The sequence below is a fragment of the Pantherophis guttatus genome, chromosome 1 (genome assembly GCF_059756535.1).
Source record: "Pantherophis guttatus breed Tessera chromosome 1, ASM5975653v1, whole genome shotgun sequence".
Taxonomy (NCBI): Eukaryota; Metazoa; Chordata; class Lepidosauria; order Squamata; family Colubridae; genus Pantherophis; species Pantherophis guttatus.
This window is the reverse complement of record NC_142063.1, coordinates 79,327,395-79,351,600: the sequence shown is the minus strand read 5'-3', so window position 1 is coordinate 79,351,600 and position 24,206 is coordinate 79,327,395. Positions and strand designations below refer to the sequence as shown.

The window sequence follows — 24,206 nt, the reverse complement described above, 5'->3', positions numbered from 1 at the left end:
CGATTTATTTATTGGTTCGATTTATATGCCGCCCTTCTCCCGGAGACTCAGGGCGGTTTACAATGCGTTAAGCAATAGCCTTCATACTTTTGTATATACCTGCTTAGTAGGGCTTTCGCTCCCCCCCCCCCAAGCGGTGTTCTTTTTTATACAAAATCAGCTTATTGCCCCCACAATCCGGGTCCTCATTTTACCTACCTCGGAAGGATGGAAGGCTGAGTCAACCTTGAGCCTGGTGAGATTTGAACTTGCAGTAATTGCAGGCAGCTGGCAGCTAAGTGCTACTTAACAGCACTTTAGTCCGCTGCACCACCAAGGCTCTTTGGTGATAGGCAAGATATAGGAAATATTTCATTACAGATCTTAAAGTGGAATGTTAAGAGTACTCATATTGTGGAGATGGAGATGATTTTGGATTGCATTTTGATACAATTTTGAATATATAAAATCCAGTTGAAACTGTCTTCATCCTGAGGTCTTTTACATATGGGTGAATTTTAGATGGTATATTTGAGTAAAAAATATTTTATTTCAATCATAGATAGTGACATTGGTCCTTCAGTTCTATTTTGAAACCAAAGTTATTTTTCCAAATACTTCTCTTTGGTACAATAGATAATGATCTTTTTCTTTTTCCATCTGTGCTGTGTCTGCTTGTATATGAATATATGAAAGCTGGCCAGGTGACTGGGTCAGTCACTCTTTTTTAGCCCAACCCACCTCACATAGTTGTTGTTATGGAGAAAATAGGAGGAGGAAGGAGTATTATGTGAGTTTACTGCCTTGAATTATTTAAAAACCAATAATGGGCAGATTAAATAACAACAACAACAACAACAACAATAATAATAATTATAATAATAATTATAATAATTATAATAAATGTATTGCTTTCCATTCTTCCCATTTCTATGCATGATAATCTCTAGGCTTGGTGAATCTGTGTCATTCTTACACCATTATATAACCTTCACTTTTTGTTTTGCTTTCTCCATTTTGAAAATGTGGAAAAATGACATCCAGTGTTGAGATAATGCCTGATGGATCCCTATCCTTAGAAAATCCCAATTTGTAGAGGATCTGTTCCAAAGGTACAGCCAGTTTATGACCCCTGGTTACTAGGAGTGGTAATCTCTTTCTATTCCTAGCCTGGGACTCAGCTGCCTTTTCCTCAAATCGATTTCTAGTTCAGAAATACTAAAGAAGCAGTTGAGAACTTGCTGGGGAAAGTTGAAGGAAAGAGAAGAGGAGAGCCAGCAGCAACCTGGGTAGATTCAGTTACAATAGTGATTAATGTACTATTGGAAGTGTTGAGGAGCAAGTTGGGGACAGATATAACTATTTTGTTTTTAGGATTCATCTTTTGGGGAAACAGTCTCTGAAAATCTCTCCTAATAAAAAATGTTGCAGCATGAAATGACTTGCACTTTGCTGTGTGTGTGTGTGTAGGTGTGTGTGTGTGGTAAGGTAAGAGGCTTTTTGTCCTGAACACCACAAGTTGGTATATTGAGCTGTTAACTTCACGTCTCTTCCAAAGGAATAGGTTTATTTATTTATTTATTTATTGGTTCGATTTATATGCCGCCCTTCTCCGGAGACTCAGGGCGGCTTACAATGTGTTAAGCAATAGCCTTCATACTTTTGTATATACCCTGCTTAGTAGGGTTTTCGGCCCACTCTAAGCAGCGTTCTTTTTTATACAAAGTCAGCTTATTGCCCCCACAATCCGGGTCCTCATTTTACCTACCTCGAAAGGATGGAAGGCTGAGTCAACCTTGAGCCTGGTGAGATTCAAACTTGCAGTAATTGCAGGCAGCTGGTGCTACTTAACAGCACTTTATGGCACATTTATTCGGTCTTCCTTAGCCTGGTTACGTTTCAACATTGGGAACATAGAGACAAACATTCACGTGACACTGAGGTGCTATCACGAATAGTGTCACTTCAGTAGATCAACAGCAATCATAATTAAGAATGTGGCAACAAACAAGCAATCCACAAATCCTAGCAAACAAGCCACCAAAACTTCCTGTAGTTAAAACAATTCTTTAAATTCACATCATCTGTTTTCCTCCATCTGTTTATTTCTTTTTTTACTTGTGAAACATTAAATAAAACAAAACACAGAGAAGCATTAAAAATTGATTTAGTAGCACAGTCTCCCCAACAGTTTAATTTCCTTTGTAGTGATTTATACAGCCATCTAGCCCTAATTGCGGCAGTAGGCTGTCTCCATTACTGATATACCAGCATAATGATGGCTAGATGATACCATAAATCACTATAGAGGAAATGGACTTTGATTATATTACCTTTTACTTGCCTGTGAACATCCAGTCTCAGTTCCAAGCACGTGTGAACCATTTGGTAAGCACAAATTAGCATGATCTGGAAGGTAAAAGTTATTTTAAAGATGAAAAGCCAGCCTGTCCTAGAATAATTGGTTTGAGGGAAGCAGGAGAATTATTTGGGAAATTGGGAAGCAGATTAGAGTATGCAACTGTTTAAATTTCTTAAAATACACATTTGGCAATCACTTTACTTTATAACAAAAAGGTACAAAATAAATCTCAGAAATGAAAGAAATATAGGCACTCTATTTTTCATTTTATTCAAAGTAGTTTTCTTGGTCAAGGAGAGAGAAAACCATTTTTAACCAGCAGCAAACCCAATGAGAAAGTAATTTCTGTAACTATGAACAGTCCCATTTCTTTTTCTTTTCCCTTACATAATACAAATATACTTAGAAGTTAATTTTAGGAAGCTCGAATGTTAGTGAATATATTACAATGATTTCCCAAGTAAATATATACAGCAACCTCCTCTTTCTCACCCCAGCCTGGTGGACTTCAAATGAGCTGGACCTTAACTTTACTATAGCAGTCACTATGTTCCTAGGAATTCTGGGAATTGCAGTTCAAACATCTGGAGGGCAACAAATTGGGGATCAAAGACAAAGAAAGGGTCTTGTGAATCTTTAAAAATCCTCATATTTATTGATGTACTTTTCTGAATTAGATTCTACTTTATTAGATATAAAAGGGGGAAAATGCAAAAAGTGAAATCATATGGGAAATAACCCAGGTAACAAAGGACAGTGCATTTTAGAATGTAAATCCTAAACGGATTTACCAGGAGTAAAGCTCAAGGAGCATAATATATTTTATTGTTGAATAGGCATGCTTAAGAGTCGTACTGTAAAAGTATTTACAACAATTTGAGGCGCTGTAATATGTTTTTGTTCAAACCAAGCCTGAGCACGTCTCTAAGTAGTTGTGCAGGACCTGGTTGATGGACACGGTTCAACCTCTTTGCAAGGATTCGAGTAAGAAGCGGCCGCCGCCCAGTCGCAGCATCACATTGACTTGCCAGCCTCAGAGCCTGGCCGTCCCGCTTTCGGTTCTCCCTCCGCTTGGAAAGGGGGATCTGTCTCCTCCCATTCGCCAGGCGAACGCCCGCCAACTCCGGATCTTTCAAGGGAGCTGTGGGACGGGCCAGCTCGTAGTTGCTTCTCCCGCAGGGGGACAACCGAAAGGGCTTGGAAATCATGCGGAACAAGATCGATGCCCGCGGTAACTATTCTTCCCACCCAAATCCACCCCTCCCTTTTTAAAAAAATAGGCTGAGCTCGCCCAGCTTCCTAATGGGACTCCATAAAGGGAGGTTTAGCGAGTGGTGGGAAGGATTGCTGTTGGGCCGTCCGTGCTATTGGACTACTCCGGGATATCCCTATTCGGTGAAACGATGTTAACTCCTGACATCGTTAACAACGACATTTTTGTCGTTGCCTGGTTCTTTCAGTGGAGGAACAACAGTCTTCAAAGTCCAGACAGTCAGAGAAGTTTTGACCTCTGGACCACCGCAAATGCTCATCGTCGCTTGCCCGGTTTCTGAGCTACTTATAGTATCATTCAGCCATGTTATTGATTCAGAGACTATGTTCTTTACTATATTATATGGCTGGGAATGGTCTCCAGCTATTTTCTCACTGGAGATTTGTAGCATTTTATAGGGTCCTGCCATGATGAAACAAAGCCTGGCAAATTTTAGTTGTTTATAGCAACTCGGGCATCCACCCCACCGTGATTATAAGGCCTGTTTTCATTACTACAGGTATTATATTAATGCAGGATGACAGCATGAATCTTTTAACTAAAGAGGAAGTAGCCTGTCTTCATTATTAATGTATCAGAGAGATGGCTGGGACGAGTGTACAGAATGCTATCACTTACTAATGAGGAAGCAACCCAAGTATAAATAAACCAAAAGGAAAATTAGATTATTATAACATTTGGGGCATGGAGGGGGAGTGTTCATAATTTTAGCAATTCCTGATCACTCTGGCTTAAATCACCAGGTAAAGCATTGGTTACTAGGTCTTTCCACACATAATTTTGAAGGACTGATTAGTACACAGAATATTTTAATCCTATAAACTCTATAAGATTTTAAAATAGTTAGGCAGAAAACTTCCCTCAATCTCACAAAAAGGTAGGTCTGAGGCTCTCAAGTGAGGCAGTTCAACGCAATAGCAAGTAAAATCTAATTTATCTAGATAGACCTGTGGATTACGAAAAAGGGAACATAATTTTGATGTTGCAAATTTATGGTATGCTTTAAATATCAGTAAAATACATTAAATTGTTTTGTTTACACTTTCTTCCTGCTGTTTAGTTCAACATACCTTGGTAAGGTTAAAATAAGAGAGGAACAGGTTTGAATACTTCAGACCACGTGGTTCCACACAGATTATATAATTTCAGATAGGTAAAATCATTTGAAAAGTAGTCTAAGGATGATTCAAGATCTCAGTCCTAACTTGTTACTCCTGAGACAGTTCAGGTAAGTTTTATTTTAAGTTCCATTTCACTCTGATAGCATATCTGGACATAACAAACATTTTAGTCTGGCTCATTTACCAGGTTGCATAAAGTTGCTCTAAGAATTCAACTCAGAGTTCTCTGATTCTATGTGATGTAAATACCACTTGCTTTATTATTGTAACTATCAAGCAGCAGCAAAAATTGGTCCAAATTCAGAGATGTATTTTCTAGTATGTATGTATGTATGTATGTATGTATGTATGTATGTATGTATGTATGTGGAAGAGGAGAGATTTCTAAAAACAGTTATGTCAAAAGGAATTAAATACTTTAAGTAAGAAAGTAGCTAGTTGCCCCAATTTAGCACCTTCCAGTTATTGGGATTCTCATAATTCCCATCCAATATACACTCTCTTGTTACAGTCTGTTTGGGAATTATGGGATTGGCCAAACACATCTGAAGGACAACATGTTGGGAAAGTATGGTATAGGCTCAGCATAACTGGTTCTATCAACCACTGAAATTTTGGTAACTTGTTTGGGGAGTGATGGTCATAGACTTGTGGTCTTTTATAATAAGCTCCTGGATTTGAAAATGTTCTACTTCTTCCCTCTATTATTTTCAGTGGGTAAGGAATAGCCAAAGTAAAAAAGGCAGTGACTTCTTCTCTATCCCATCTGCTGGAAGTGACATTTCTCTGTAGGTCTAGACGGCTATATTTTGGTGATACAGAAAGTATGGTTGATTGCTAGATTATGGAAGGTTGTTGTGCATTGGTGGACTTGCTAGAGCTATAAGTCAAACTGCATAAATTAGTAGTTCCATCCATCTTTATCTAATGCTCTGAGTTTACAATGTCACCCGATGCCAGGGCCAAGTCACTAATTCTGCTTCAGGAGTCTCACACCAGCAAAGAATTAGCTGGAGTTTTTAATGTGGGCCAATGGAAGAAGGCTGCCCAAGAAACAAAAGCAGAAGCAGAGAAGGACATCCACTGGTTATTTATGCCAATAAATAACTTGTAGTCAAGTTCTTTTTTAATGTATGGGAGGTGAGGAGGTTTACATCTCAGGCCAACCACACTTAATTGAACCATAATTTACTGAACCAGAAACTACTTATGCTGGCTACATCCTTACAATACACTGTACCAAGAACATTTTCACTTAGTGTATTATGTGAACCCAGCCTGGTTCTATGCAATCAGTACAGAAGACAATTGTATTCCTTTACTTTAAGAATAAAGCAAAGACTGGGCACAAGTGTTGCCCTTCAAACTGATTTAGTCCAGTAGTAAATCTCCCTGGCTTTTGGGACAGTTCAAAAAAGGGAAATCACAACCAGAGGAGTAAAAAGTAGCCTTTGATGGAAAGGAAGCTCAGCAGATATTCCAATCAGCCAGAAACTAAATGGAGATAAGGATTCTTATCCTGCAAGATCTTTGCCCGATGGAAGCTGGGGCAGTTCAGTTCTGAGTTGTTTTCAAACTCTCTGAAAGGTCATTTGGAAAATCTGCCACCCTCCTCAGATTTCCATGCAGACAGTCTTTTCCCACTCCCAACAACGTTGCTTTATAGGCTGCCTGGTTATTTCCTAAGAAAACAAGCCACTAGGAATTGCCAGGCCTGGCACTTTTAGATCTTTGAATGCCAGGAAAAGTAGTTTTTCTTATATTACTCCAGTGAGCAAATATCCCAGGGCACATTCTCTCTCTTTCTACCCACCACCCTCTCTCATGCTTTGAATGAGCATCCCCACCCTAGCACGCACAGATGCCTGTCTGCCCACATGTCCTCTTCTTTTCCAGAACAATTTTTATGAGGGTAATATATTTAAATATGGAGAAATACCATTTATCTCAGTTCCAAGTTGGAGAAATATTAATTCAGACTACTTTTCACCACAAATCACATGATGGAGTTTTCCCTCCCTTTTAACAGTTTCTAACCAAATATGCAGCTTATTCTTACATCTTCTATTTTTCCTTTAATTACAATTTCAGTTTGCAGATGTACAATTCAGCCTTTTTGATACAAGGAAATTCAGAGGGTCATATTCAGCAAAGAGAGTAATATTTCGAGGTATTTATGCAGGCAGATTTCATTATTCACAAACAGAAACCTAATAGAGGTGGATGAATTGGATATGTTTTGATTGGATATTGATACTCATTTGTATTTGGCATAGTACAGCAACACACACACACATCTACTAGTAGCAATCAATCAAATAAATCAATCCTCTTAAAAGAGTTGCCTTTTCTTTTATTGTGATTTATAGCATCAGCTATCACTAGACTGATATATCAGACATGAAGATCAGCTTTTCCTTACTGCAACAGTTGAATTGCTTTGTAAAAAGTAATAAATAACCAGTGAGGAAATGGCTTAATTATGAAGGGATAATTAAAGACCTGTCCTTCAATGTTGTTATGCACATTTCTTATTATCAAGTACAAGTTTACAAATGTAGAAACTCTGAATAAACATATATTTTACATGTTCGACTTTACAAATTCCATTTGAAAGTGTAATTGTATCTCTACCAAATATGTACAGGGGTGTCAATCTGTCAGACAGGGACTTCAATCACTTTCCTCTTCCTCCTGTCCAATCTCAGGATTCACTCCTTTTCTAATCAAGCTGAGCATTAGCTAAATTTAGTCTCCTTTTAAACTGAAGTGACCCTCTTGGTTCTGGAGACATAAAGGAAAAGCACGAAGAGATCCCTGGAAGGAGGCCTTTCAGACATCTTTTAACTCTAGAAATAAAAGCAGACACATTGAAGACCAGATTAACTATTCAAACCATGGGCCAATGGGTTTCTCTAGGCCTCTAGTTTTTTCAGATAATAAAATAATCTTTCGTTATTTTTGGAATCTATGAGGATAAAACTGTCCCGGAGGGCAGCTCAAGCACTCTCCCTTTTGTGGAGGCAACATTGAGAAGGTGGACTCAAAACCCACCAACCCTGCCCCAGTGCTGGAGAGGCTGAACTTGGACCTGAAGAGGTGAAACAGAGGGCTGGCAATAAACTGGCACTTTGGGGCAGGGAAGAAGAGGGACTCACTTAAGCAGACTCTCAAAGAGACTTTAATTAGTTTTCTGTTCCCAAAGTATATATAACCTTATCACTCCTCACTGGGGCGATAGAATTATTAATGCCTACCAAGAACTGACTCCACACTGTCGCCTCTCTGCCTAAATCGATCTGCAAAGCTCGGCCGCCGGTAGGAACGCTCCGAAATGGCTCTGAGGCCCTCAGCGGGGCTCTGGCTTCCTGCAGTTTAGCTCTGGTCCCTCGGGGGAAACCTCGGTTTCCAGAGAGATGGGCCTGAAGCGTCGGTCTCCGAATGGCGTCGGTTACCATTCCCGGCATTCATTGCGAAGGGTGGGAAATGGAATCGTTGCTTGTTTGCCCGACCGCATCTGGGGGATCCGAGCTTGTACAAGACTAAATACGGGACGACGGCGAACCTTAAGAAATCCACGACTAGGGAGGGTGCCGAGGAGGGTGTCAGAAAGGTTTTTCCTTGAGGAATCCTATCTCGATTCCGCGTGGAGTCAAGACGGCGGGCTAAGTTGGAGGAGCCAAGACACGGGCTAGGCCGCACCGCTTGACGAAAAAGGCGGGAACAGATTCCTGAGGGAAAATTCCCATGATGCCAATGGTTTTAAGCTGAAATGTTAGCAGGCCTTCGCCGGCAGGGCCTGGACTAGATGAAGATCTACCACGAATGCCGAACAAAACCTATGGAAAACAAGGGCTTGTCATCCCGTACCGAGTGTCGCAGGCCGCGAAGGGGTTGTTTGCGATTCGACAGGAACCGCCGCGAGAGCTAAAGAAAGTGACCGAGAAGTCCCGCTTGCTTTCCCAGGGTAACCTCAACCTTTCTCGTAAGGGCCGCATTTCCCCGCGCCCTGAAGGCGCCTTTCGCAGGAGCCCTGGGTTCTCCGTCCTGTTCTTCTCTCCCAAATCTTGCCGCCTAGGGAGACGGTAGGCCTCACGGGGAGTTCGCATCCCCGTTCGAGTTTCTTGCCGTTAATGGTCTTTGCCCAGGACTTTAACACATCATGAACCGTTTCGGTGATTACTGTCACTCGGTCCGGAGTGAAAAAACGTTCGCTTTCATTAGACAAAGGTGTATTGGACGCCAGCGCTTTTAACAGGAACACCGTTTACTTTTCAGCTGCCACCGCAGGGCCGATGAAACGGCCCGTGTGAGGACGTAATTTAGCTTTTTGAACGTGCGAAAACCTTATCCCGCTTTTTCTTGCCCCTTTTTCTCCCCCCCCCCCAAACGAACGTTTTGCTCCGGTTTGAATTCAGAGTCTCATTCCCAACGTTGGAGACTCATCGAGGCCGGTTTATCTCTGGTGGGAAGTACGATTTATTTCATGCGCCCATAATTGGCAGCCCTCGCCTCCCAACCTCCCCTTCATGCTAATCGGCAACTATTCTTTCATCAATATTCCTTATTATTGTGATTCATTGTTCCCCACAAATCCAGGTGGTTCCCATTAAGTTGCCTTGTCCCTCAAGCCACATCACACACACACACACAACACTACGGAGCGCTGCTTTGAAAATGCGCCTCTGAAGGAAAGGTGGTTGGAAATTCTGCGAACGTTTAATCGATCGCTATCCTTACCGCTGTGACCACCCTCATTGAATGGGTCCCAAAGGCGAAGATCACAGGGAAGGTGATCGGGATTTTTCTCTCAAGGGACGATGATCGGTTATCATTTGGGCCTTCTTTATTTTATAGTGAAGGTAGCACAAATAGTACCGAAGATTAACCTTAATTAATTTGGCAATTAATTAAATTAGCGCGATTTCCTTGGATTTCCTCTAAATATGGTTAGGGATTTTCACCTTCCTCGATGTTAACACAATTGGGTCGAGGAAGAAATCTCTGATTTTCAGTGTGGCCATTCCCGTCTCCATCAAATGGTAGCAATCACGGACCCCAAGCATCTGGTTTAAAGATTCAGACACAAGGGCTACAATCAGCTGATTCCGCGGCGCAGAGCTATTAGAGGCGTCCAACCGCGCAAATGGTTATTCAGAACAGATCCAAGCCAGGTGTCGGGAATATTTCCTTATGAGAGGCCCTCCTTCCCCTCCTTGTTTCCCCCATTTATCATCCCGAAAACCCAAAGGGAAAAGTGGCGGGTAACAGACATCTTCCGGTGCAGGTGAATATTTGGCTATTGCCGACCTTTACCGAGGCCATTCAAGGGCTTTGCCTCTCACCGAGTTGCCCGCTGGAAAAGGAGCGCGCGTAAAGCTCACTATCCTGTCCCATCGCTCTCAACTTGAAGAGGGTCCCTTTGGGCTCACTCCATTGTTTAGGATGACATTTTTTAAAAGGTAGATCGGAATCGGGGCCACTTATTTATTCTCCCTTGGCATAAAAAAGGGGTCGTTATGTGGGTGCTGGGGCTTCCCTCTTCGAGGGGTTCTACCCCAAGAGATTTCAGCTTAGCCTCGCTTTTCTATTTCTACCTTTCTATTTTTATTTGAAGTGCTCACTTGGGGAAGAAACCTACTTGCCGCTGCTCATTTGCCCTACGTAAGAAAGGAAGAAGACATCATAAAGACAAATCAGTTATTGAAATCTCCTTGGAAAGAGAACGGTTGGAGGCTCCAGGGCCTTCATTTCCAATCTTCCTGGCTTAATTTTAATGATGCTCCAACTCCATTCCCCTGGAGATTAGTCACCTGAACTGGACTGCAAATTGGTCAGTAAGCAAACAAGGCTCCGTTGCCAATGCGATTGTGTGAGCAAAGGTGCGTGAAACGGATGGAAACGCCTTCCCGAGTTCTTAGTCGTGTTGGAGATGGACAGAAAGAAAATCTATACTTGCCCTTTGTCAACGCGTTTCTGAAAAAGGCACTATAGTGGAAAAGGCTTCCAGACAACATTGACCAACAGAATAAATTTTCTTTAGTTGTAAGATTGATCGGCTTATTTGCGAACCCTTAGCCCCTAATCTACTCTTGATCCTGGGCACCTAGTTGGGCCCGCAATTGAACAACTGACTTTACCGAGTCTTCCGACGTTCCTGCTCGCATAGAGGAGGGGAAATTCAGTAGAATTCTGTGGACTCTGGGACCTGGCTGGTTGTCTAACAATGAGTGAAACCAGAAAACAAGGTAGACAGGAGGATCTCTTTGCTCTTCCGGTGATGGATGGCTTATTAACATAACCTCAACCCCCATCGTTTTTCCTCTAGGACCTAGGTCCAAACACACCCAGATTTCCAATCTTCTTAAATTAATCGAAAGGGCTGTTTGTGGAAGCGGGACAGCGGGGTAGAGAAAGACAGTGGTGGATTTTCTCCCCAGAAGTAACTCGCTAAGAAACTCAGCAAGGAAAGGCAATCCCGGGTGCAAAGGCAAAGATTTCGAAAGATAGGGGCTTCCGATTCCCCTTGGAAAGTCAAGAGCTGCTAAAGTTTTTGGTGGGGGAGTTGTTACAGGATAAGTGCAGGATAAAAAGCTCCTCAGCAGGAGGAGGATGCTGAAATAAGTGCAACTCCAGTTATTCCTTTTTGTATCAGTCATAGCCCAGCTAATTTTCTTGAAAATAGGATGTGGCTTCGAAATGTATATTTAGGACTACTTTTATATATAACTTTATATTTAAGATCGCTAATCACAAACTTTAAAAAGCTGGTTTGTTTTTCCCGTGTCCAAGCGGAGGCGTTTTTCAGGACTGAAAAGACAAGACAGTTGGGGCGACATTAAAGGATGTTTTTATAAGGAGGGAGGGAGCTGGCAGAGGAAAGATACAGAGAGATAATTCTATTTTCACTTTCCTTATCGCTAATATATTCTCCCAGAAGAACCGCCTAAGCAAACACTTGCTTTCCATTTTAACCACTTCTGCAACGCATAATGAGAACGAATCCGGGATAAGCTATTCATGAATTCCATGCGCCTAATTAAATGACACTAACAAAACGTGTTAGCGGGTGGTTCTCAGAAGTTCAAGGCCGAAGACTTGAGCTGTCTATCTGGAAAGGGGGAGAGCTTTGTTTGGGGATGCTTAGTATATGGTTACTGTGCTCTTCAGGGGTATTTGGGCAGGACAGGAGAAACGGAGCAAAACAGAATTAGGAGTCAACCTTTGCCACGAGTTTAGAAACCAACCACGGAAATAAATGGTCTTTTCTGCCTCCAACTTCCCTCCAGACTTTCACTGGTTTTTTTCTTTCTGAAAGAGAATAGGTACTTTTGAAATAAATTCCTCCCCAATTCCAGGAAATTACTTCCAAGCCATGCTTTTTCAGTTACAAAATAAGAAACAGCTAAGTTATACAAGTAATATTAATCATATTTTAGTTTTGTTTTAAATCACAGGGAAAACTATCAAGTTGGTGGTATTGGACTGTTAATCCCAGAGCGGGATGTTCAACTCAACAGCGTGAGAGATTCATCTGATTCAGGTCATTTGCAAACCTCCATTTCCCCGCGAAATCAGACAGTGGGCGGCACACATCTCCTTTCGGAGGCTGAGGTTTGGAGATGCCCTTTCCTTCCTAAGCGGCCGTTTGCCTCCGTTGCTTCCCATCGCGGAGCCATGGACTTCCATTTCAGCCTTCGAATCCAGAAGGAAGCCCTGAATTGCCACCGCTCTGCTTTGCGAAGGAAGGAAGGAAGGAAGGAAGGAAGGAAGGAAGGAAGGAGATAGACCCGCGTCCAGTTTTAAGACCGCGAGAACTGGTCGGATACACCGAACAGAGGCGCACCACGAATTCCCAGCTCAGAGGGCCCTGGCCAAGGGCTGCTTTCCCGCAAGGACCTCTTGCCCCATCAGCCCCGGCCCAGACCCCGACCGATAGGGTGACTCACCGAAGCAAGAAAGCTGCAGGGCTCCGTTGTGGCCGCTGGTGTCCTGCAGCTTGAGGTTGCTGCTCGGGGGGCTTTTACAAGAGCCGCGCTGCCCGTAGAGCGGCGGCGGTGGCTGCAAGTGGTACTTGTTAAAGGCGGCGGCGGTGGTGGTGGAAGCGGCGGCGGCGGCGGTGGCCGTCGGGAGCGCCTGTGACTGCTGCGCGCCGGGGCCGTCCAGAGACGAGCATTCCGGCTGGCTGTAGCGGCTCCGGCGCTTGGGGCTGTTGTTGCTGCTGCCGCTGCTACCGCCGCCGCCCCCGCCGCTGTCTCCAAAGCTTTGTCCTTTGCTGGCCAGGAAAGCGGAGCTGAATTTGTCGCTGCTGCCGGGAAATGCCCTAAAAGGCGAGGAGCCGTCGACGCTGCCTTGCGAGGCGGCGTTGTAGAAGGAATCCATGGTAGCAGCCGACGGATCGCAGAACGACACGCAACTCTCAGCATTCATGCCTAAAATTAAAAGGCCCCGGCAGCAGTGTCCTCATGCAACGCCAGCGAGCCTTTCTCTGGCTTTGCCCCCCCCAGCCTTCCCCCCCTCCGCACGCTCATGCACACATACACACTCACCGACACACGCAGCCACACACCCGCACACAGACGGCTGGGCTAGCCAGCACTAAGCAGAGTCAGATGTTCTCCGGAGCTGAGCAGATCCGTCCCACCCCCAGCCCCCCACCCCAGTAAAAGGGGAAAGGGGCTCACCAAGAGGGGAGGGAGGGGAGAGAGAGAAGGAGGGATTCTTCGGAAGGAGCTCTTCCTTCAGCCCCTCTTCTCTCCTTCCCCAGGTTTTTCCTCCTTCTCCTCCTCCTCCTCCTCCCCTCGGGCCAAGAAATCGGCTCTCTCGCCCGGCGCTGCCCAATCCACCCGTGCAAAGAACGGCAGGCGGGAAAGGGAAGCCGGGGAGAAAAAGGGCCGGCTTTCTTGTTTGTTGCTTTTGCATTATTTGTTTGTTTTTCAACAACCATTAGAAAGCAATACAATATAGAAGCCAGGAGGCCACATGGCGATGATGCAATTGGGGCTGCCGGCTCAGATGTGAGCAGGGCAGAAGAGCCGGCCGACTCCGAGGCGTCCCTCCGGGCATTCCTGGGTCGATTCCTCCGGCCCTCTTTCCTCCTTTCTTCTGAGCTGTAGCCTGGCACAGCTCTTTTGAGTTTGCTGACCGGGAAAAATGACTGTCAACGTTGGGGTCATCTGGCCAGTTTTGTTAGGCAGCCTCCCGCCTTTGCTGGCTTTAATCGCTCTCTTTCCCAACTCTTGTGTGTAAAACAGCCGGGGAACAGGTATACATTCAACTGGAGGAGCTTTCAAGAGAAAAGAAGGAAGCTTCATCGGTTGATTGCCCGCCTGGATCGAATTTTAGTTAATAAATAAAGGGACACAATTGCCTAGAATTAAAAGGTTTCCCTGCTATCCACTCCCATCAATCCAAATAGGCAAATCTTTCCCGCTAGTGGTTTTCTTTTAGCAAATGTTTGTCCCCCCACCTGGGTGTCGGAAAGGGATTCTCCCCTCCGCTTCCCAAGGTGCTTTGGAGGTTTACGTTTTGGGGGGAGACCCACTTTTCCAGGCCTCCGAAATGGATCCAGGGAAAAAAAAAATTATACCGCGACTCCTCCTCTCCTACTTTAACTCCTGCTGCCCCTTTACGCTCCTTTTTCTCCATCTGTAATCTCTCTTTTTCCATTCCGACATCTGGTTTCCATTGCGTTCCCCCCCCTCTCTCTTTCTCTACCTTGAAGTTTTCAGTAATAAAGATATTACGCAAACGGGATCCGCGGCTTCTCGGTCAAAAGCACCCTTAACCCTTTCTTCGCGCGGCCTTTGCTACACTTATTTCACCTCACCAGGGAGGGAGCATCGTCTACTCCGAGGAAGTTTTTAAAAAGGAAGCCCGGTGATTTAAAAACGAAGGCGGCCGTAGAACTCGGGACGATCCCCGGGGAAGGAGACGAGATGGAAAAAAACAAAATTATTATCTAGATGGCAAACGCGTGGCGAGCCCTGAGTCTGGGAGAGAAGCGGGCGGGGATCAGATAGTTGATTCAAATCCTTCTCTCGAGGCTGACCAAAGGGAACCAAATATTTCGGAAGCTTCGGGAATTTAACCCGATTTGGGATTTTAACAGAACCGGACAATAACGCCTAGGCTCGAAACGGAACTGTACCAAATTGGCGGAACGGGTCGCAATGCACCTGAACCGACGGAGAGACCCTGGTGATCTCGGGCGACAGTTCTTAGCACGGTCTCACTGAGTTGTTTCGCCTTCAAGCTAAGCACCTGTTTGAACATCTGGGTCTGGCTGGGAAAAACAACACGTTCGCATTATTATGAGTTGTACTTGTTTTATCAGAGGGGTGGGTGTGTGTGTGTCTCCAAATCCGGGTTCTGGGCAGTTTGGTGATTCGGGATTGGGGCACGGGGGAAGGTCTCTTACGATGGGCCTTAATAAACAGGGACGGTTGGACAAGCAATTCTCGGGAGGGATGCACCTGTAATCCAATTTATTACCCCTTCCTTCCCTTCTTCGGGAGGCGTTTTCTTTCTAGGATCTCAGCAAGCGGAGTCGCTATTTCTTAGTTTAAGACCCGTCGGGTGGTCTTGCTAAGGAGCAGCCCCAAATGTTTAAGGGAAGAGGTTTCAAACAGCCCCAAAGTCCTTCTTGGGCAGAGTTTTGGCCCGGTTTCTGATCCAAGAAAGCTTTCAGCGGCTTTTCTTGCTTTCGTCTCTTTATTACCTGCTTAATTCTTTCCTCGTTTTTGGGGCCTCCCCCTCTTCCCCCCCCTCTCGCTCACCCTCTCTCGTATGACTTAATAAAAACCAAATCAGCTCCATGGTGCGTTCGAGCCTTTCTAAAACCACTTCTGGACAGGCCATGGGGAAATCCTCAGAGAAAAGGCAAGTTGGGCGATCCTGAATTGGGGTGGGGTGGGGTGGGGGGTCGGTCTGGCTGGGGGCGGGAGTCGCTTTTTCCCCCCCTCCCGTGCAGCGGGACTTCCGTAGCTGCGGTAAACTTGGAAGAGGGCAGACTCGGGCCGGCTAGCTTTTTCACCGGATTTCAAAATCTCTTGGCTTCTGATACACTTTTTTTAAGCGGGAGTTTAAGCTCTCTTAGATACAGCCCAACCAGAACGAGCAATTTTATGAGTCCCGCTGAAAACTGCGAAGCTTTCGATTGACCGGACAATTAGTTTTTCTTTGTTTAGATGGGACTTTAATTTCCATTATTTTTTTTTTGCTGGAGCGGAAGGGGGAAAAAAATCCTCTAAGAACAGTAAGAAAGTGAGAGAATTCTTAATAATACCAATCTTTTCCTTATCTCAAATGCCAAAGTCAGACTTGAGCTTATTTAAGAGCATCCGTAGGTGGCGAAGTTTATAAACGGGAGGAATCGAGTTCTTAAAAGTGCATTGATAAATACATTTGTTTTAAGATTTTTAAGGATAGTGTTTTGAGTCGATAAACATTATATTCAGGATCTGGGGAGGGCGGGAATCCGAGCCCTTGAACAGCGCAAGCAAATAATGTGGCACCCCACGCCTCGCTATGGGTTCCGTGGTCCGGGCGGAGGGGTGGGGTGAGGCCTGTTCCCCTGCTGTGGCTTTTTGCCAGAGCTACGGAGTTTGCCTAAAAAATCCAGCGGAGCTAGGAGTCCCTGGCAAATGAACGTCCTCTTTGGAGAAAGATGACATTCTAGTGAATGTCAGGGCTGTTACACTCGAAGGTATTGGTTTCGCTCTAAAGTGTGAAGAGTCTTCATCTGCCCTAAACCGGTTTACCAGACTGGGGCTTAACAGGATGAAAGAAAAGGAGAGATAGTTTGGGCTGGAGGCTAAGATTCGGGCTCTTGTTATAAGACCCAAATGAGCTAACATCCTCGGCAGGATATTGATTGTAAGAATGATCCATTTTCCTTTTCCTGTCTCTCCCAGAACATACAAGCAGTCGTTTTACTTCCTCGAAATAATAACAAGTAAAACCTCTTCTTTCCCATTTATAATGCCTTTTCTTTCTTTCTTTCTTTCTTTCTTTCTTTCTTTCTTTCTTTCTTTCTTTCTTTCTTTCTTTCTTTCTTTCTTTCTTTCTTTTTTTACAAGTTGATTGGCCACCAATACTTCCTTTTGGCTGCTTTAAATCTAATGAGCAAGTTTTTTTTTTTTTTTAACGGTGGCACATTAAGATTTCAGGAAATGAAATGGAATGAAGTTTCTTTTATAACTTAATTGGAAGTACAGGCTTCTCTTTTAATTATTATTTTTTTTTAAAAAAAATATTGCATGGTCAGGTTACTCTTTAAAAATTAAACGTTAAAAAACCATTTCGAAAGATCTACCATTGTTCAAATATCCCAGCAAGAAGAACTGCCTAGCAGGCCACCTTGGAAGAGCGGGGCTGAGTTTATGGGGAGCAGCTGTGTCGAATTCGTGCATTTTAACTGGGAATCGTCAGTCTGCTACGCTCATCTAACTATCCGAGGATGGAACTTCCACGCAATTGATCTTCGGGATGCACCGCTTGGTCGGAAAGAAAAACAGCCCGATTTCTTTAAAAACAAAACAACGACGACGACTACCCCCCCTCGCAGTGATTCGCGTATCTAGGTTCTTAATCAGGTTCAGGATAGTTCGGTCCTCTGTGCGAAAACCATTCAGAGGTTCAAAGAAATTAGAGAGAAGAAAATCTGTCCCCTTCCACTGGCACAATTCTCACCTCTGCGACCATTACCAAAAATGGGAAGGTGGGGGTGTTTGTGTGAGAAGGCGAGATCCTCAGTGCGCTTGTTAAATCTCCTTAAACCGAAGTGATAGCGCAGGAATTAGGGCGCCCCTACCCAATTCCCATTTCTTTCAGATGGGACATGCTCTCCGCGGTTTAATGAATTTACTTTTCCGGCATTGCTATCTAGTCAACATTCGTTTAGAATTAAAACCCTCCCGATTTTATCGGACGTGCAGTTCTTTTAAGTCTCCCTTTCTCTCTCTCCCCCCGCCTCTCTCTCTCTCTTTCTCTCTCTCTTTTTCTTCATCGAGGATATTGTGGAAAGCGATCGAAGAATTAAGCAAATGGCCCCAGACCTGTAACATTCCTAAAATCCATCTTCAGTCGTCCAATGGCCAATAGGAGTAACAGGGTATTTGGAAAACTAGTGCTACTTTGGCGAATGAATCTTAAAGTAGCAGTAAGAATTTTAAACGTTATAAATTGGAAACGACCATCTGGGTCCAAGTCATCGATTTTGTTTTCTACTGGTTGGGATGGAGTATTCTTAAGCCTGCCCTTATTAGTCCTGCTGTGGGAATGTCACAGTTTTCAGCACACATCCGCTTACATGTAGTTTATTCTCAGCTGTAATCATCAAACTAAACGTGGTTGTCACTGGCTTATCTTTAAAATAGTAATTCAGAATAGAACTGGAAGGGACCATTTATAGTCCAGACCCGACTACCCTAGCACAGTCGATCGGCCAAATCCGGAATATAAATTCCGCAGAAACAGAACAGAGATCATCCCTTTTCCGAAACTCCAGCTTTGTGGCACCCGAACGCTCCTTCCCGGAGCGCCTGTGGGTGAATCGCTGGTACCCAGCGTTAAGGCTGGGATTCGGAGCGTATTTCCTTTAGTCTAAATTGAAACTTCACTTTCGCGGAAACGCAGGCGCTGGAAACCGAATGGTTCGCTATTTTCCCCGCCCAAACACATCAGGAACCAAAATAGATACATGCCGCCCAAGCGTTTCCTCTTTCTGGGTTAAAAACGATGGGTTTCGTTCCAAGGGGTTAAAATAAACGAAAGAGCTATCTGGTCAAATTATACCCCTGGACTTGGAAGTCCATTCATTCTTCAGCGCTAGAGATTCGGTCTCAGAAGTTATTAGAAAACGGTTAGAAAACCTCGCTTTGCCCATCCTTCCTAAGCATCGTTTACCAAATCGCATCAGAGGTAAAGTCAACGTAATGATTGTGGTTTGGGGGGGAAGCCCTCAGCTCTATTGCTCACTACACGTCTATTCAGAAATAAGTCCTTCTGGTTTCCATTGAACTTATTCCAGGGTATTCCAACTAAGACCACCATTCCTTAATTTGGGCAGGTAGTGAGAAGCATTTCGGGCGCAGCAAGAACTGTGCTGAAAAGAGACCTAAAACCACCCGCAATCTGAGCCCCTCAGTAGAGGTAAAGTCTCTACAAGCGTCCCGGTTAGGGAAACCTGGCCTTTCCATGTTTACGTGGGACTGAATTTCTTGCACACATACTGGGAGTAAAATGGTTTTACCGTCTATTTTCCTTCCCCGCACTTTATTCCATTGAAGCGGATGGGGTCGGGACTTTAGAACAACCACTCGCATCCCTAAACTACACAACTTCATTCGCCAAGTAACTGCGAATTACTAGACTAGAGCGGGAATTGTGGATCCTGCTCCATAGGGACCTCGTGGCAAAAACTGCCAGGGAAAGGCCGTACTGCGCTATTCCAAGAATGAAGGAATAGGGATCGCGGGCATGCAGGGCGCCAGGTGCACCTGGGTGGATGTGTCGGATGATCACCGCAATTTAGGTGCGTTCTGCTGAATTTAATCCACGTTAAATTGTCCTCACTTCAATTATAGGCAAGTGTCTGAATAAGAAAAGAAAAAAAAAAAGACTGTGAAGGACTCATGTGCATTCAAAGGGGAGGGGATCAGAAAAAGTCAGAGAACTCACTGTATACATATAAATAAGATCATCTTGGAGGATTACTACGGTACGACTGCGTGCAAAATTATATCGAAGGGGAAAAAAAATTCTGCCAGGCTGCTAACTAGTCTCAGGACATTTATTTCTAAATTAATCCTGGCAAAAGCCCTTCCAGATACAACCCAGAGGAACCGAAATGAGTATTAGTCTGTGCATGAAATATAAGCGAATATGCGACTGACTATACTAGGAGGTAAAACATAAAGTCCAGGTGTGATTTTGCTTCGCAGGAAAGGTAAGGGATGGGCTGTAGATTTACTTGATAAAGTTTAGCCCCGCAACGGAGAGCGCCACGAAGTAAGATAAGGATGGGTGTTTAGGAACATTCTGTATGGAAAGTCAATGCTACAAGTCCTTTGAAGCTCATTTCTCTTCCCCATCCCCCACCCCGGGGGAAGCTCTTGGTCACTTTTCCAGCCTGCTGACCAGCTTGCCTTGGCTTCAGTCCCAGCCACTCCCCTCTTGAGAATTGGACTGCTTTCTACCCCTTCTTTCAGCTTTTTTTTTAAAAAATCGGGATTGGAGATGGCCAAAGAGTTGTCTTGGGTTAGGCGGGTGGATGAGGACCGTCTTGCGAAGGATGAAATCTCTTCTTGGGAAGAACGTTTTCTTGCCCTCTCCTGAAGGAAACTTCACTCCTGGCTGGAGCTCCTCAGGGCTTCTCTCTAAAAGATCATCACCATCTTTCTTTCTTCCCTTCCCTCACAAACACTGCTGCATTTCCTATGTTGGGTGCTGGACAAGGAAGGGAACAGCTTTAGGGAGCCAAATTGGAACTGCACGGGCTTTATTTAGTGACCCTGCTCCTTCCACGATGGGGAATTTTTTTTTTACTCTCAACTGGAAAATAAATACAGGGTAGTGGGGAGAGAACTTTCCTTATGCCTCTGTTGACTTGATAGTGGCTTTAATCTCTTATTTTTCAATGGGACTAAGGCAATTTATTTGGTAGTGATTTATGGCATCATCAAATCACCACCATGCTGATATACCAGTAATGAAGACAAGCTTTATATACATACAGTGAAGTAATGGCAATCCCCAACTCAAAAAGTTACATTTCCAAATTTCAAATCACAAAGAGACAAAATGGGTCAGATTTTGCACTCTTTATCTATCTCAAGTCAATGAAATCTTTATTACCGTCAAAGGCCAGCACAAGGAGTACAAGGAAGGGGTACAAGGAATTAAAAAGCATAACAAATACAACAAAATAAAACTATACGTAAAAATCTAAGAAATATAAAAACAAAACCTAAAAAGATCTTTAAAAACGTTTAAAAGGAGGGATATGAGCAGGAGATGGGTCCTGGGGAGCATGGCAAACTAAATCTATCATAACAATGACCACTTTATAACAATAAACTAGGTGCTCATTAAAAGTGGTTTATGGCAGAGGTCATCTTCAGATGGGTTCTAAGTGCTGCTGAACATAACCTGGCAACATTTTATGCGATAGCAGGGCTGGTATCTGAGAGCATCAGGGAGGCGCTGAATTGTCCTGTGCACCTTGGCTATTTATGCAATAATGGTGAGATGAAGTTAGTACAAATGTCTCTCTAGAATAGGCACCAGAGAAGTATATGTTCTGTTGTTTCTATGCCTGGAGTCATAGGGGTGTTGTCTCTTTGGATTGGGGATCTTCTTTTATTGGCCTTCAAAACAGCTGAAGGGAGAGTGTGATATTGTGCCAGAGTAAAGGCCCTCCAGTGGTTAGGCACTTCAAGATTAGTTAAATATGCCATAGGGCAGGGGTCTGCAACCTTAAACACTCAAAAAGCCATTTGGACCCGTTTCCCACAGAAAAGAAAACACCAGGAGCCACAAAACCCTTCCCGTGCCTGACTATTTCTTGAGCGGCCACAAAACTAGCATATGTAGTTGAATTAAACATTCTGTTTTCTTCTGAAACTTTTCTTTTCTTGAATTTATCCATGGTTGGCCTACGGGGATTGAAAAGCTCAATAAATCGCGTGCCGGCGGGTGTTGCACATTGGTGGTTGTGACACATATTTTGAATGACAGGGAGCCGCAGTAGAGGGGTGAAAAAGCCACATGCGGCTCCAGAGCCGCAGGTTGTTGACCCCTGCCATAGGGGATCATCTGTCTCAACCTTCTCCCACTATTAGCTTCCCTGGGTTACAGCTCCTATTTCCACTTATTAACCCAACCAATCAACCACTATGGGCTGACATTGTGGGTCCTATAGATTAAAATCCAATCCTTTTGAAAGGCACCACAGGAAACGGATACACAGAATTAACCTGTTTATGCTTCCCAGCCATGACTTGAAAGCCTGGCTCCTGAAGCCTCAGTCTAAATGTGGGGTTCAGAGAGAAAATTATCCTTGGCTCATGAAGAGAGAAGTTCCACTGGTTCAGCTATTCAGCCTTAGATAGTTAGCCATGAGATAAGGTAGAGGAGACCCGTGTTTTCTCTCTTGCTAATTGCTCTGCCTTCCCTAATCTTGGAGCTCCACAGAATATGTGGAGTAACTGGGAGTAAAAATCCAACATGGTTTTTTGACTGGCGGCTGATGATGAAATTTAGAAGGGACACAGATCTGGATGGTTGGCAAATCACTGCAGAGCTAGATACACCTCTATTACTCTCCTATCCAAACATGTCCTCAAAGCCAATTCAATTATATGGTTATGGTGGATTCTCTTCTGTGATGCCAAGTTTTGGGGGAACTTCCTTTTAGCATGATTTCACATTTGATCCCAGTGTTAGGTGGGCAGCCATCCCTCATGCCTTAGACCTGTATCATTTATTTGCAAATACTCTTGGTGGCTTCACGCAGCATCTATAAATAGATGGCCATTGATTTCTAGCCATCTACATTCTAGCCCTGGAAGTAAAGGGAACTGGCATTTTAATAATTGTTTTGCATTTGAGAAAGTAGGAAGAAGGATGATGCAAAAGAACCTTCTCTGCCCTGGCCTTTCAAAGTAATGTAAAGTGCTATCATTTGATTTCCTCTGTGGACAAAGTTGCTTTTTCCCAAAGTGATCTTCAGGAAGTTGATGGCTATTTCCTTGATGTAAATGATAGTATTGGGTACATAAGAACCTGGTCAATCAAACATTCCTGAAACGATTTTACGATTCTCTGAATCCCAATATCTCCCACCCTGGTGTAAAAAAAAGAAATAGTAGCATTTCAAACCTATAATTCTGTACACGTTTCAAGGCAGTCTCCTTCATTCCTAGTACTTCATGAGCACATCCACGCCCGGAAGAGGCTTCTTGGAAGTGGCTTGCCATTCTCTTCTTCCAGAATATTTGATTTTATTTATTATTTATTAATCAAACGTGTAGGCTGCCCATCTCATGGAGGTGACTCTAGTATATGATATATTTTTCAACTTCTCCATATTTGGCTTACAATGCTAGTTTCTCAGTGGCTGATTTCCAAATAACTCTCCATAGGATATATTTTTTGATTGTGCAATTGTTTACACATCTACAGAGAATTAATATTCCCATGGAACCTTGTGTAGGATCACAATTTTAGTTTTCAAAGAGGCATGGGCTGTGCTTTACTACAGTGAGTGTATATTTCTCTCTGTGTATGGGGGTATACACTTATATCACTAAAATGATCCCAGTAAAGGCTAAAGTGGCTCCAGTGGTGATAGGAACCCTTCGAGTTGTGAATTCTACACTGGGAGAGTGGCTCCAACAGATCCCAGAAACAACATCAGAGCTCTCCGTAGAGAACAGTGCATTGCTAGGAGCAGCCAAGATATTGCACAGAAGCCTCAAACTCCCAGGCCTCTGGCAGAAGAGCTAAAGAGCTGAAGCTGAGGAAGATACATACTGTATCACCAATAGGGATAAGGAATTGGGCTAGGTAATTTTTAGCTAGCTAATTTGTGACTCAGAGCAATATGCCAGGACAGCTCTGAAGTTTATTTCTTCATTGCAGCATGTTCTAGCACCTCCCACCCCCAAATAGGTCTAGCTTGATATAACAGTAATGAAGTCAGGTTTTATATCCTCACAATATCTCCACCCACAATGAGCAGCTCAAGAGATCGGTTTGAAGAACAAAGCCTTTTTCTTGCCTGTCCAATATTCAGTAAACAAACAAACAAATAAACAGCAACAACAACAAAAAAATAGAAGACCCAGATTGTTCAGCATTGTGCATAAATGCATTATATAGCTAACAAACCTCTCGGTCAATGTTATCAGAATCTTTTATTCCAAAATAACTATATGGAACTCAAGAGTTTGCCACACACAGAGAAGATAATGGTGATATGGCAATGTGTTGTCTTGAATCTTCTTGGTATTCAAGGCTGGTTTTACAGTTTATGGCCTATTTCCCCATCATATTAAAAAGGAAAAAAAAGTGGCTCTTTTTCCAGAAGGGAAAGCATCAGTTTAGTCTGTTTAAACATAGACTGGAGTGAGATAAGGGCAGTGTCATGTGATCAAGAAGGAATATAGGGTTGCTCAGGAGTTCTGCTGATGTAAACAGAAAGCGAGGAAAGGATCATATTTCACTTTATGAAGCAGCTTACATAGAAATTTGTTCAGTTGAACAATGGGCTGTTTTTATCCCTCAAATTTAACAGTCGTATAATTCTTCTTAAAGATCATGTTTACATTACATAATATAATTCTTAAAAAGAATGATTATATCATGCAATATCATTCCTAAAATCACAATTACATTATGTAATATAATTCTTTTTAAAGTTCATAATTATGTGTATTTGAAATGTATTTCAAATACATTTGAATCA

General features: G+C 43.5%; 2 protein-coding genes across 2 annotated transcripts in view; one reads left to right on the top strand and one right to left on the bottom strand.

Moving 5' to 3' along the window:
* Positions 1 to 13,260, bottom strand: part of ALX4 (ALX homeobox 4) — a 77,027-nt gene extending 63,767 nt beyond the window's left edge. Inside the window, exon 1 of the mRNA XM_034417410.3 lies at positions 12,685 to 13,260. Coding sequence (XP_034273301.2) covers positions 12,685 to 13,165 — 481 coding nt within the window. The 5' untranslated portion in view covers positions 13,166 to 13,260. The remainder of the gene's footprint in view (positions 1 to 12,684) is intronic.
* Positions 13,216 to 24,206, top strand: part of LOC117665494 (uncharacterized) — a 55,806-nt gene continuing 44,815 nt past the window's right edge. The window contains exon 1 of the mRNA XM_087876907.1: positions 13,216 to 15,616. Coding sequence (XP_087733033.1) covers positions 15,552 to 15,616 — 65 coding nt within the window. The 5' untranslated portion in view covers positions 13,216 to 15,551. The remainder of the gene's footprint in view (positions 15,617 to 24,206) is intronic.